The 13,499-nt window shown below is 54.0% G+C and overlaps 1 protein-coding gene across 3 annotated transcripts in view; it reads left to right on the top strand.

Moving 5' to 3' along the window:
- The first annotated feature begins 874 nt into the window (after positions 1–874).
- MGLL (monoglyceride lipase) overlaps positions 875–13,499 on the top strand; it is a 102,010-nt gene continuing 89,385 nt past the window's right edge. For 2 of the 3 annotated variants that reach the window (XM_065885329.1, XM_065885326.1), the window contains exons 1-2: positions 1,630–1,639; positions 2,101–2,245. In XM_065885329.1, the coding sequence (XP_065741401.1) occupies positions 1,630–1,639; positions 2,101–2,245 (155 nt within the window). Of the gene's footprint in view, positions 949–1,629; positions 1,640–2,100; positions 2,246–13,499 lie in introns of those variants that run through there. The other variant, XM_065885327.1, reaches the window with a different exon arrangement.

Genomic DNA, 13,499 nt, shown 5'->3' with positions numbered 1-13,499 from the left:
TCTTTTTAACACTGCTATGGTGTAAAGTTGTTTGTGAAAGAAGGAAGGACGCAAAGGCCTTCCGAGGTCAGTGTGAGCAGGGGCACCTGTCACTCAGGGACAGAGATACTGTCAGTCGTGGGTTGCAGGTGAGGAGACGAAGCCTCACAGGCAAATTGGAGCTGCTAATGTGGAGCCCAGGTGGTCTAGACTCCCTGTGCCCCAGCTACACTGCCAGCTGCACTGGAAGCTGTTCAGAATTCCCGTTCCCAGGGGTTTTGTTAGGAGCCCAGGGAGGGTTTCTGGGGCAAGGCCTGCCCTTGTCTGCCTCTCCCCTACCTCTTGGGGATTGTGCACATCCTCCCCCAAACCCCCAGCTTTTTGTGTGTGTGTCTGTGTGGTGTGTGTGTGTGTGATGTGTGTGTCTCTCTGTCTGCATGGGGTGTCTGTGTCTGAGTGCCTCTCTTTTCCTTTTTATGTGTTATGTGGGTTTGTGTGTCTCTGTGGATCGCGTGTGTCTGTCTTTGTGTATTGAGTGTGTGTCCGTGCAGTTTGTTGTTTGCATGCGTGGTGCCCACGTGTGTGTATCTGTGGGGAGGTCTGTGTGCATGTGTGTCCCTGCATGTGTCTCTGTGCGGGTGGCTGTGCGCGCGTGGGTGTGGCGTGTCCTCCCGCTCGGAGGCTCCCGAGAGCCGACCCCGTTCGGGGAGTGACAGTCCCCGGCGCGGCCACCCCGGGGCGCGGCCGGCGGGGAGGAGCGCGTGGCGGGTCCGCCAGCCGCACACGTGGGCCCGGCGCCGCCTCTCGCGTTCCCACCCCCTCCGGCCGCCCCCGCCGAGAGCCGGGATAAGTGGCGGCGCGGACGCCGCGCCCTGTCTCTGCGGAGTCGGCAGCGCGCAGCTCTCCGGCCCTGGCCCGCCACAGACGAGGACCGCGCTCGGGGACGCGACAGCGGCGCTCGTGGCCCCGGTAACTGCCTCCCGTACCCGCCCCCGGCTGCCGCGCCGTCCCCGGGTGGGGCAGCCCCGGGTCCCCGCGTTCCCGCGTCCGGGCTCGGCGTGGGCTCCCGCGCCCCTGCGCGCGTGTGCGCGCGTGTCTGTGTGTGCATTGGTGCGCGCGCGCCCCGCTCCCCAGCAGCAGCCCCGAACCAACTTGGACCCGTCAACTCCGTGTCCCCGTGCCCGTCCGCGAGCAGAGCAGCTGGCAGCACCTCCAGAGACAGCGCGGGGCTGTGCTGCCTGCGCTGGTGGAGACAGGAGGGGAACAAAGTTTGTCGGGAGCCCGGGTGACTTTCCTCGGGGACCCGCATGTGTGCGTGTGCGGGGGGCCTGGGAGCGCGGAGCTGGTTCCCTGGCTTCCCGGGCAGTGGGCGCCGGGCTCCCGGCCCCCCTTCACGCCGCCTCAGTGGTTTGTTTAGGAAAAGTGATGGTGAACTAGTAGTGGAGGTTCGCAGGCGCCCGCTGCCCGCCCCGCGGAGGGAGGGCGGCCCCGGAGGGCTGAGAGGGCGCCGCACCCTTCAAGCCCAGGCGGCATATGTGAGCCAGGGCTCGAGGTGGGAACCTGTGACCGCCGAGATGAGGGAACAGCCCGTGTTTGCCTGGCTCTAACTGTCAAGGCTGTGTGGTTGTGGACCGCAAAAGCCAGGACGTGATGGAAACAGGTTTGTCACGGCATCCTTGGAATTTCAGACAGGAGGAGTTAATCGCAATATCATCCACCTCATTATCGTGCCCCTTTGAAACTTCCTGGGGGATTTTAAGATAGATGGGTCTTTTGCAGCTGGGTCTTTATACCCATAGAGCTGACTATGATTTCCACTTGATTACAGCTAAAGTAGTCTTTAAGATGAAGTTTCCTGAAATGATTTAAAATAAACACAGATGGGAAGGGGGAAAAAGCTGTAATGAGGCACTTAAAAAAATAAAGTGAGCATTTTTCTTAACGAATGGGATTTTTCAGTCTTAAGGAATATATATGTATTTTTAAAATCTTTGAAATGGAGGTTTTTTGTTTTTAACCTGCTTTAAAAAATTGTTACTGACTCTGAACAAGGTTTCCCTCCTGATCTCTATGTGTTTTGCCATATCCCTGACTTTGGAATGTGTCCTCCTTCCTTCCCAGGACCTGAAGATCCTTTGAGAATGCCGGAGGAAAGTTCTCCCAGGCGGACCCCGCAGAGTGTTCCGTACCAGGACCTCCCTCACCTGGTCAACGCCGATGGACAGTACCTCTTCTGCCGGTACTGGAAACCCTCGGGCACACCCAGGTAAGTCTCCCCCAGGTGCTACCCGGATGTGCCCTGGGGGGGGTTCATGTCCCCTCTCCCCCTTTGTGTGCAGCTCCCGTGCGGCCACTTTCTCCATGACCAACTTCACGTGCCATTTTAACATCAGGCACAGTGGGCTAACAGAACTGAGATTTATATATCTTTTTTTAAAATTAAGAAGCAGACGTTCTATTTTCATTATAACAACTAGGATACGGATTCTACCGTATGGCAGTTTTCAAAAATTCCACATGACTTTATTTTTTGTACTGGAGTTGATTTCCTGTTGTACAGGCATTCCTTTAAAATCCAACCCAGCAGTTACAGAAAACCACCTAATCAGATAAGATCAAAATAATGGATATATAGTAACTTTTGTTCTCGTTTCCTGTTTGAGTATGAGCTTCAGAAGGTGTCATACCTGTGTAACAGAGAGAAAGGGGTCTGGGTGTTTCCTTCTGATTTCTTGCCAGCTCAGTTACTTTGTACATTTTCCATCAAGGAGTTGTCTTGCTCTTAGAAGCAGGCGTTGGGACCTGCACACAGTAAGATAGCTGGTCTCCTGCTTCCCTCCTCTTGTACGAAACAGGGAAAACCCTGCTTGTTTGCGTTGTTCAGGGAAAGAAATTATTTGTGGTAACCAGTTGGCCTAGTGAAAAGTGAACATTTTCTGTTCCATGGACATGTTACCTGTTTCACAGGCCTGTTGTCTCCTAGGGGACATGTATGGTGTGCTGTGGCTTATAGGATTATGTCTCCCTTTGTGTTTCAGTCATCACCCAACCCTAGTACAGATACAAAATTCCTCCTACATTTTCAACAAGGTGTGTATAATCCAGGTAGCTGCACATTAAAAAACAAAAACAAAAGCAGAGATATGGACTTTAAAGACCTGGTTTAAAATCATAGCTTCAGGGCAGCTATATAAACCGGCTATTGTAATGGGCAGTTAAGAGTTCCTACAGGGCTTCCCTGGTGGCGCAGTGGTTGAGAGTCCGCCTGCCGATGCAGGGGACACGGGTTCGTGCCCCGGTCCCACATGTGGGAAGATCCCACATGCCGCGGAGCGGCTGGGCCCGTGAGCCATGGCCGCTGAGCCTGCGCGTCCGGAGCCTGTGCTCCGTGACAGGAGAGGCCACAACAGTGAGAGGCCCGCGTACCGCAAAACAAACAAACAAACAAAAAAAGAGTTCTTACAGGTCTGGCCATGTCCTTCTTAAAGATTTCCTCTACAGGAGAGAGTATGTGTGTATGTGCATGTGTGTCAGACGGGGAGGTGGGGTTGTCAGGCATTATCATTAATTCTCCATTCTGACTTAATTGGCAGTACAAGTGCACACTCTTGGTTTAATTTCTAACAACTTCGTGGTATGTGGTGCATTATTTGGTCCATATACAAAAAGAGGACAAAGAATTGGGAGCTAAGTTTGTGATGTTTGAGTCTCAGACGTTGGGGGCTTTCCTGGTTAAGTGGGGAGGTTGTCCTCGCTGGAGGTTGATGGAAGGGAGACCCTGCGGTCCTCAAATGGGCGGGGCGGTGCTGAGTGGGTGGGCCAAGGCAGAATGGCTGCCCTTCCCTGGGCTGTGAGTGGTTTTCACAGTCTCCACCCTGAGTCGCACTGTGGGGAGCTCTGTGCTCCCTCGCTTTTGCTCTAGTTAGAGATGGCAAACGCCACTCCCAGTTGTTTAAACCGAGTGTCTCTTGGGGTTAGTGTTTACCTTGCAGCGGACGCTGATGGGAATAAGAACGGGGGCCGATGGTTGAGGCAGCTGGGCCCTGGGCTTTGGAAGAGAGGCTGCCCGCCTACCTGCTCGGCCTCCACCCCCTGAGATGATGCAGGTCGATAAACTCCCTCTGGGATTGGCCCCCCTCTTTCAGGGGGTCCTTAAAACATTTCACCACCAGCCCTGACCAGTTGGAAAGTCCTGGAGGCCCCCGCGGTGACAGATGCCGCATCCTGGCGTCCTGGGGGAGGGGTCAGGGCAGGCCGAGTGGTGAGGACGCAGCGGGGGGGCCTCAGGGCAGAGGTCTGTGCCGGCTGGTGAGGGAGCGTGTCCCTATCAGAGAAGCTGAGCCCAGCTGCTCTGGCAGATAGCAGTGTGGCAGCCCAGCCCTCTTGCTGCTCTGGGACAGCTCTGCTGCTTCGTGTCAGCACGGCTGCCTCTAGGAGCGGGAGGGGACCACTGGCCTCCGCCTTTCCCCTCCAGGGAGTGTCCTCCATGGTCTTTCCCCCAGTTAGCTCAGAGTCTTGTCTGCTCTAATCGGCGGGGAAAACACCAGCAAATGTCCCTTTTCTCTGCTCCTTTTAAAAAATCTTTCCCGCAGAGGCCCTTGGGACCTCAGAAGCCACTGTCTTACAGACTGTGTCCAACAGAGGGGTCGGTGCCTGTCTCTCTTAGTTGGCACTGGGATGGGTTGGATTCCTGGTCAACAAGTTGGGCCTGTTCAGAACACCTGCCAGAACATTCAGCCCCCGGAGGATTTGCTGGGTTCCCAGACCAGCTCTGCAGGCGGCTCAGAGCGACCCAGGGTCATGGCATCAGCCACACTGGGAAGTCGGCTTAACCTGCTGATGGAAACATTGTGTCTCTACAAATGCTGGCCTCCTCACCCTGGGCCCTGGGGTCGCTGTTCCCATGTGTGCGTCCAAACTCAGTGTTGTTTTTAACAGAGCTGGCCAGAGACGCGGTCTTTAATCACTATGAACCAGAGGCTTAAAGCCTACGCTTGGTTCCGCCAAGGCAGATTCGTGCTCATCTGGTAGTATTTACTGTAGCAACAAACATCGTGCTTAAGGTGTAGCAGAATTATCTCATATGAATCAGTATCGTGTGTTCTGGAGTCCGGACTAGTCTCTTAGACGTGATCTCGTTTTATCTTCACGTCAACCTGTGGGGCAGATGTTATCATTGTTTTCCCTCTTTTAAAGCTGGTCCAACTGCATTTTGTCCACATTCCTCTGGTTCCAAGTCTCTTACTAAGGAAGACAGACTTTTGTCTAAGTACTGTCTTCCTGATAAATTCTTATATTTTTTGTTAGGGTAAAGGTCACTTCTTATGGTAAAGAGGAATAGAATAATTAATCTTCCCTAATTGTTTCTTCATAATATATTAAAAGTGGGAAATAGATTAAGATATGATCCATTCTGAAACAAAACCTTCTGATGCCCTGGGGACTGGCTGCCTTATCGAGACTCGGTACTTTGGAATTGTAAAATACTGGTTCTTCAGCAAGTTTCCACTGATGGTGTTTTCAGGGTAGTGGAGACTAGCCCAGGTGAGGCTTGAGTTGCTCTGTGGGCTCTCGTGCCCTTGGGTAGTATTTCACACCTTTGGATTCAGTCCACCACCGGGCCCTCAGTCCACTTAAAGGGCAACTTTGAATTAACTTCTGAATGTTACTTAGCCATCCTGCCCCACAGGATGAATGACTGGGCAACATCATTGCGGGGTCTGAAACAATACTCAGTTTGGTGACTTGGCTGCAAAGAAGTCCTCCCTTGGTTCCGCTGGACCAGGAGGGCTAGAGAGCCCGCTGTAATTGTGTGATCGCGCAGCTGCCACCTTCTGGGCGGTTAGTTCCCGGCGTGGACCGGTCATGCCCAAGGCCGGTGTGAAATAGACACTTGTGGAATCAATGCCCAGATGCTCCTTTGAGCAGGGGCTCCCCTCGTGCTGAGTGTGCTCTGTCTCGGAGGAGCACCCCCTCCCCCGCCCCGCCCAACACTGAGGAACTGACCAGGCTCTCCTGCAGCTTCTGTGGTGATGACAGCCAGTGTATCGAGGGAGCCGTTTCAAAGAGCACTGTCCCTCCATGGGCCGATGGCCTGATGCAGATGCCTGGGTCACTCCGCAGTGGAAGCTCCAGAGCCCCTGCCTTTGCGGGGACCTCCCAACCTGAGCCCCGGAGCCCCTTCTGCAGTCTGCCTGGCTTTGCCCGCTTCTCCTTTCTTGCCTCCACTCAGGAGCTGGCCTTCCTCCAGTGACCCCGTGGCCACTGGTTGCCGTGGACGCCTCCTCTCCCCTCCCCAGCTCCACGCGTCCAAGCTGCCCCCTTGCAGTCTCAGCCGGTGTGGTTGTCAGGACTTTCCTCTTGGTGACAGGGTGCTGGGAGTGGGGCCCATGGCAGGGGCTGGACTAAGGAGGGTGGCGTGGCGTCGTTTCGGGAATGTACCTGTGTTCTCAGAGCCATGGCTGTTGTCGGTGGATCTAGAATCAACAAGCCAAGGCCCCTTCTCCCCTCTTTATTCCCATTCCCCAGAACGGGGCTCAGCTGACATCCCCTACCCCTGCTCTACCCTTTACTGGGTCACTTTGCTCCCTTTCAGACACGAGGACTTCGCAGTCTGTGTCTGGAGTTTCGGGCGATGCCGTCTTAGGGCACTTCCTCCCACCTATGCACATTTACCTGGAGAAGAAGCCATTCCCTGAAGCTGGGATATATTTAAATGCTAGAGAATGTCCTCCCTTCCTGCCACCCCTCACAATGTCCTTCCATCAGTCACCAGCCACTTGGGTGTGGCATCTGTGACTCCAGGAGCTGGGCCCCTCCAGGCCAACCTGGTCCAGACCACAGAGAGGCAGAGTCTCCATCATCTGGTTGGACTTGATTTCCACCGCCCGCCCTCTGGAAATTCTGTTCCCTTTGATGAGGTTGGCGTCTGCCCATCCTCCCCTCCGCCTTAGGCTTTCCAATCAGGTTGTGTGTCAGTTACTTGGTGCCTTTCTCCCCGCTGCTCACGGTGTGGGTTCAGTGTCCTGGGCAGCATTACCCGCGTTCTGTGTTTCTTGGAGTGTTTCTCCCTCTCTGTGGGCCCCTGCAGCCCTCATGACCCCACCCCCTCTGAACTCCTGCCACCTGTGTGGCTAGGCGTCACCGAATCACTTACCTTTGGTTGGTACATCCCCAGGGCCAAGCATATCACGTCCTTTCACTGTCCCTAAAAGTAGCCACTTTGAACTCCATTCGCTTGGTCTCCTTGGGCGTGAGGGCCACCACGCATCTAGCTCCCAGCCCAGCCCCTTGGACCTTCCCCCAATTGTGAGGGTCTGGGATAGCTCTTGGGCTCCCCAGAGCCTCTGCAGGAAGGCAGGCCCTGAGGGCTCAGCTCCGTGAATATCCGCTCTTCGCGCTTACCCATAGCCACACTGCCACCCAAAAAGTCGGTTAGCAGACCCTGATTTATTGAAGCCTGCGTGTCCCAGACAGAGCTGGGCACCAGGGTGGGGAGAGAGGAGCAAAGGCCGCTGTGTTGCAGGAAGCGGTGGGTGTAGTTATTGTATGAGGGGCAGGTACCTGGAGACGGGACCACTGCTGGCCACACAACACCTTGGTGTAAGTTAGACAAAGGAGCACATCCAGGTAGACGTGGCCTCACAGGTGTGAGGTTTGGTGAGGAGAGCGTGGGCTGGGTTTCAGCTCCTACTCATCCTTCCAGCCAGCGCCCTTGAACGGTATTGCACCTGTGAGAAGGGCGTGCAGGACAGGGAACCACGTGAAGCTAGAAAGGTGGGCGGGTGGGGCCAGGCGCCCAGGGTCCTGAAGGCCAAGCTGCAGGCTTGAACTTGAGCCTCAAGGGGTGGGTGGGGAGCCACGGACAGGTGTTAGGCCAGGAAGTGGTGCCGTCAGGCATGTGACCTGGACAGCCAGCTGGGTGGAGGTGTTTGCCATCATCCAGGTGGCAGGTGAAGGGGGCTGAGTCAGGAGTGGTAGTGGCACCTCAAGTTGCAAGGGACTGACCGTGTGTGGTGGTGATGGTGGTGGTGGGGCGCTCCCAGGTGTCTCCCTGGGTGACGGCGCACAGGGAACACCTCTAGATTGCTCTGCTCTGAAGACGCGGGGCTGCCCTCTGCCTGTGACGACATGTGGCACTCCAGGCGCCGTGGGACACCTTGCTGGAACATCCTTGATAAGCCAGTAGGAGAAGTGGAGGAGAGGTATCGGGGCCGCAAAACGAACCATACTGCGAGCATCACCAGTAAGATACTAATGCGGGGGCGGGTGGTTTCCTGAAGGTAAGAAAGGAGTCCTTCCTGGCTTCCACCTTCTCCCCACGCTGAAGAATCAAAAACCGCCCTTGACTTATATGTGTTGGCTCATGAAATTTCTACATAGACACTGAGAAAATGGACCTTACTATGAGTTTTATAGCAAGGACATTATTTTTAATGCAATCACTGCCTTCCAGTACGACTTCAGATTTCTCTTGCCTATTTTAAGAATTTCCAAAAGTTCCTTCCCCTTGTAAGGAGCCGCTGGTCCTCCTCCTGTTGCTTCTGCCATTCTTACAGCACAGCAAACTGCCTTAGTTTTAAATAGGGCATCTCTTCTGGGCTTTTCTTTTTTTTTTTTTTAAGATTCTTCAAACAGCAAAGATCTTTTGATGGTGAGAGGAAAGGCCGCAGCTCTTCTTGCAGCTGATTTTTCCAGCAGCTACATTAAGGGATGATTTTTTCCAGTTGCTTTGAGAATGTTCTGCAGATACAAGTCTGGCTTTGTTTGCAGTGGAGATGAAGAAGGAAATAGCAAAATAAGCTGCTTCCTGAACGAGAGCCATGTTCACCATTGTCTGTCTCTTGGCACCTTTTAGGTAGAGATGCTGATCCCAGGCACACTTTGTCCCCAGGGCCAGCCAAACATCGGTTATTGTGTCAATGGGGAAGCGGTCCTTAGTGGTGCGAATCTTTGCAGCTGAGATTACAGGATGACCCTTGTCCCATATTTAGGGTCAGCCAAGTCTCTTGTTGGAGGAGGTGCTTTCACTTCACACAGGCTTGTTCACTGGGGTGGGGGTGGGGAGGCAGTGGTGGCCATCGAGTGGGGCTGGGGGTGACGTTTTCTCTGTATCGAGGGCCTGGTCCACTCGCAGAGGGGTGGGTGCAGGGAAGAGGGCCGCCAGAGGAGCTTGCTCTGTGTCACGTTGTTGGGTCTCATGGCAGGCGTCCCTCCCCCACTTGCTGGCCATCAGTCTCTGCTCTGGCGTTTGGCAGGCTCTCTGGTATGCAGCGGTGGAAAGTTTCTCACCTTCCTCAGAAAGGTTCAAAGGAGCTCTTCTCGTTAACCTTCTGGAAGGAAAGGGGGAGGAGGGAGGAAGAGGAGGGGCAGAACAGGAGGAGGGTTTGGGCACTGCGTCCTCCCTGGGCGCTTCCCACGGCTGGTGGAGGGTTTAGTGGGTGGAGTTTGCGGGCCTGTTGGCATCATGATGTGCGAGTATAAGCCGTTTCCCGGAAAGGACGGTGGATCACAGGCTCGCCCGGACTGTCCAGGTCGGGGCGGCCCGTGGCCCCAGCACTCCGTGCAGCCTCATTGCGTGCAGGGGAGGTGGCTCAGGGGGTGCGCATGGCCACCCAGGGGCTGGCGGGGCCAGAGGGCAGTCCTGGAGTTCTTCCGCCCCACCCTGTCTCTCAGAAGCTGCTCCCACACCTTCCTCTTGTGGGTTTAAAGTACAGATCAGCCCTTCCCAGTAAGCGTTTAAACAAATGTCTGGCTTGGGGCCCGACTTAGAGAGGTCCTAATTGCCACCCTTCTCCCCGCCCCCTGCCCCCACCAAAGGAATCATTTCCCACGCCTCTGTCCTGGTGGCTTTGTTTTCAGTGGTGAAGAGTGTGTGGGCACCTGTGCGGTGCCCAGGGGGCTGAGGAGCGGGGGTAGACGGACCTCAGGAGGACGCAGGAGACTGACTTAGACCCAGAGGTGGGAGGAGAAGCCCGGAGGCCTCTAGGAACAAAAGAGAAGAAGCGGAGGAGATGGGGGCCCCCGAGTGGAGTGGGGGGAGGGTGGAAGAAAGAATGTCGAGAGAAGGAGCTGGAGCGGCGGCTGGATTAGAGGTGAAAGGCCCCCCGCTTAGGAAGCGCTGCCCTTGGACATTTAGGAGCTCCGCTCTGTTCTTCCTGTTGAGTCACTCTTGTAGAGGCATGTGCACAGCTGGGTGGTGCGGCAGAGAATGGTGAAGACCGCGGAGCCAGGCCCCAGGACCAGCCTGAGTCCACACGGACGGCGTGGGGGCCGTCACTGGACCAGTGTGTTGGTCTTCTCACCTTTCCCCCAGGTGATTATACGGTTAGACATCAGTGGGTGGTCAGCGCCTGGCACCCGGTAATGAGATGTGTGTCCTCTTTGCCTCCACCGTCTGGCTGGTGAGCTCTGGGGACCGATGGCTTGTCTGTTACTCACCACCCTTCCTTATTCCCCTCCACCCTCTCGTCTGGCATCAGTCACAGAGACCCAGAGGCAAAGCAGTAGCCTATTTTTTTTTTTTTTTTTTTTGCGGTATGCGGGCCTCTCACTGTTGTGGCCTGTCCCGCTGTGGAGCACAGGCTCCGGACGCGCAGGGTCAGCGGCCATGGCTCACGGGCGCAGCCGCTCCGTGGCATGTGGCATCTTCCCGGACCGGGGCACGAACCCGCGTCCCCGGCATCGGCAGGTGGACTCTCAACCACTGCGCCACCAGGGAAGCCCAAAGTAGTAACCTTTATTAACTCCACCTTGACCTCTCTCCCCATGTTGCAGGCTGTGTGCTTTCCCCAGACTCCAGGTTTTGACTTTTTTTTTTCCCTTAACAGTTAAAACTCAGTTCCATTTCAGTGAGATTTCAAACTCCACGATAAACTTCTGTAGATGCTTAGTTTACTAAGTCACGGGGAAGCCGTTGGTGGTGAAATTCTTTTTGAGATAACACATAGGTAGCAAATTAGATACTTTCTTTAATGTCACACGAGACCTCTGTGACAGTGTTTGTGGTGTCACTCTAGACTGGTTGGAGGACCAAATGAGTCTTAGGGAGGGAGGCTGGGGGCCAGTGCAGACAGACCCACCCGCTTCTCAGAGTCCCATCTCCAGTGGCCTCAGTCCTTGTCGTGTGTTTCTCCTTTGGTCCCGATTGTGGGCTGGGGTGTGTGGAGATGCTTGTGCTATGAGCTTGTGCTACAAGGGCTGTCCTGGCACCTGCCGTGTCTGCAGTGGCAGGGTGGTCGGTGCATCAGGGATCCTCTGGGTTGGCGCCCTGTGCTGGACTCAGCCGGGCAGTCCTTGTGCTAGTCTTGGCTGGGCTCTCCATGTGTCTCTGTGCAGGACTGGCAGCTGGCGGGGGGCTGCTGGTCTCAAGTGTCTGGCCCTGGCAGACTGTTGGCAGGAGCACGTCTGTCCTTCCCCACATCCCCTGTCCTCCTCTCCCAGGCCATTAGGGTGGCAGTGTTTCGTGAGCAGCAGCTGCTTTCCAGGTCTCTGCTTGTGTGGAGTTTGCAAATGTCAAAGTCAGTCGGCCCAGAGGCGGTGGGGACACATCCACGGAGCAAGGCGAGGGGAGGATGGTTTGTGGCCATTGTTGAATCTATAGCATTCAACAGTGGGAAAGGTTTTTGTGCTGAGATTTGGGAAACCAGGGTTGAAATTTTATTTCTGCCTCTGAGTGACTCTAGACAAGGTACCCTCAATTAGACCTTCCAGCAAGTTCCCAGAGGGTTTTGTATTTTATGTAACTCTGGTGTGTTTTGCATCTCATAGTGGTAGAACAACCTGTGAGCTTCTCCAGGGCAGAATTCATGCTTCCTTAGTGCGTGCCCCTTGTAGACTTCTGTGCCTGGCACAAACTAAGGGATCTAAACATGTTTGTTGAATGAATGAATGAACTTCCCATATTTAGAGTAAGGTGATTGGGCTACATGAGTCTCAAAAATCCCTTCTGGCATGGTTTTTGAGGAAAAGAACCGAGCATTTCCATCAAGTGTAGGTCAGAGGGGCTAACTGTTTGTGCAGGAAATGCAGCACCTAAATCCAGAAGCACGAGTGAAGAAGTTAGTAACACCTAGGATGGGAACATTCCCTACAGGTGATCCCCTGGGATTACTAGGTGGCTGGGTTTTAGCCAATTTAACTTTGAAGTAAAGGTCTGTGTGTGAAGACACACCTACAAGTGAGAACTGCAGGACGGCAGACAGTGTTTTCCGTGTTAGCACAGAAGTCAGCGTGGACGCCAGAATCTGGAGTGGTGTCAGCTTCCCCTTGATGTGGGGGATGATTCAGTGGGCGTTAACTGAGCTCCAGATGTAAACTCAGTGCTGTGGTAGACAGCGATGGGGGGTCCTCAAAGCGACATGGAGACTCAGGGTCTGCTTGACTGCAGACCTCCAATCCCATGAGTTTTTTCTGAACATCTTGTGTGTGCCGTGTCTCATTCTGGTTTGGAGATATGGAAATGAAACAGCCCCCATCTGCCTTTGAAGACATCTCCCCACATTTATCAGGGAGACAGTTCCAAGCACCGTGGGAGTTTGCTTGTGAGGGCAATGCGTTTGGAGGGAGGGGGTGGTTTCAGGGAAAAGTTGAGGTGACTTTAAGCCAGCCCTTGAATGTGATTGGAGAAACCACTTTCGCACAGGCATGGAGGTATGTTCTGAAAACGAAGTCTTTGGAAACTATAGTCTACGGTACGTGGCAGAAGGAGAGTTTGGAATCACTGGTTCAGGAGCCTGAATTTGAATGGCCCTTGTATTAGTCTGCTAGGGCTGCCATAACAAAATACCACAGACCTGGTGGCTTAAACAACGGACATTTATTTTTCTCACAGTCCTGAAGGCTGAAGGTCCACGATCCAGGTGCTGGTTGGGTTGGTTTCTGGTGAGAGCTCTCTTCTGGCTTGTAGATGGCCACCTTCTCTCTGTTTCTTCACGTGATGTTTCCTCTGTGAGTCTTTCCTCTAACTGGGTAAACCTTCCAGGATTGAAGTTGGATGAGGATCCTGACTTTTCACATATTTGCTTCTCTGTGATTCCATGGTAGATGCCCCAGCCTGTCTGAAGTTGCCTTTGCCTTGATGTCTTGTGTCTAAGACCACCTGGTTTCAGCAAACCCTACTGGCCGGCTGGCCTAAGGCAGGTTCAGACACAGGAGTGGGAGATACCAGGGACAAGTTCTGTCAGTACTGTGCAGACCCAGTAGTTGCCTTCTCTCTAGCCATTCCTCTTTCTTTCTTACTGATTTTTGTCCCCGGGGTGGGAGGGGCGGTGGTATGACTAATGATTGGGATATTTACACCTGATTAAAACCATTCTCACTTACCAGTGTTATTTGTAGCTAGAGGTGGCTGTAGGACCGGTGTATCTCCTTAAGACACTAGAAAAAGAACAGTAAATTAAACCTAAAGCAAGCAGAAGGAAGGAAATAATAAAGATGAGAGCAGAAATTAATGAAGTAGAGAATAGAGAAACAATAGAGAAAGTAAACGAATCCAAAAGTTGGCTGTTTGAAAAGCTCAA

The sequence above is a fragment of the Phocoena phocoena genome, chromosome 10, assembly GCF_963924675.1.
Source record: "Phocoena phocoena chromosome 10, mPhoPho1.1, whole genome shotgun sequence".
Classification (NCBI taxonomy): domain Eukaryota; kingdom Metazoa; phylum Chordata; class Mammalia; order Artiodactyla; family Phocoenidae; genus Phocoena; species Phocoena phocoena.
This window is presented reverse-complemented; position numbering and strand designations above follow the sequence as displayed.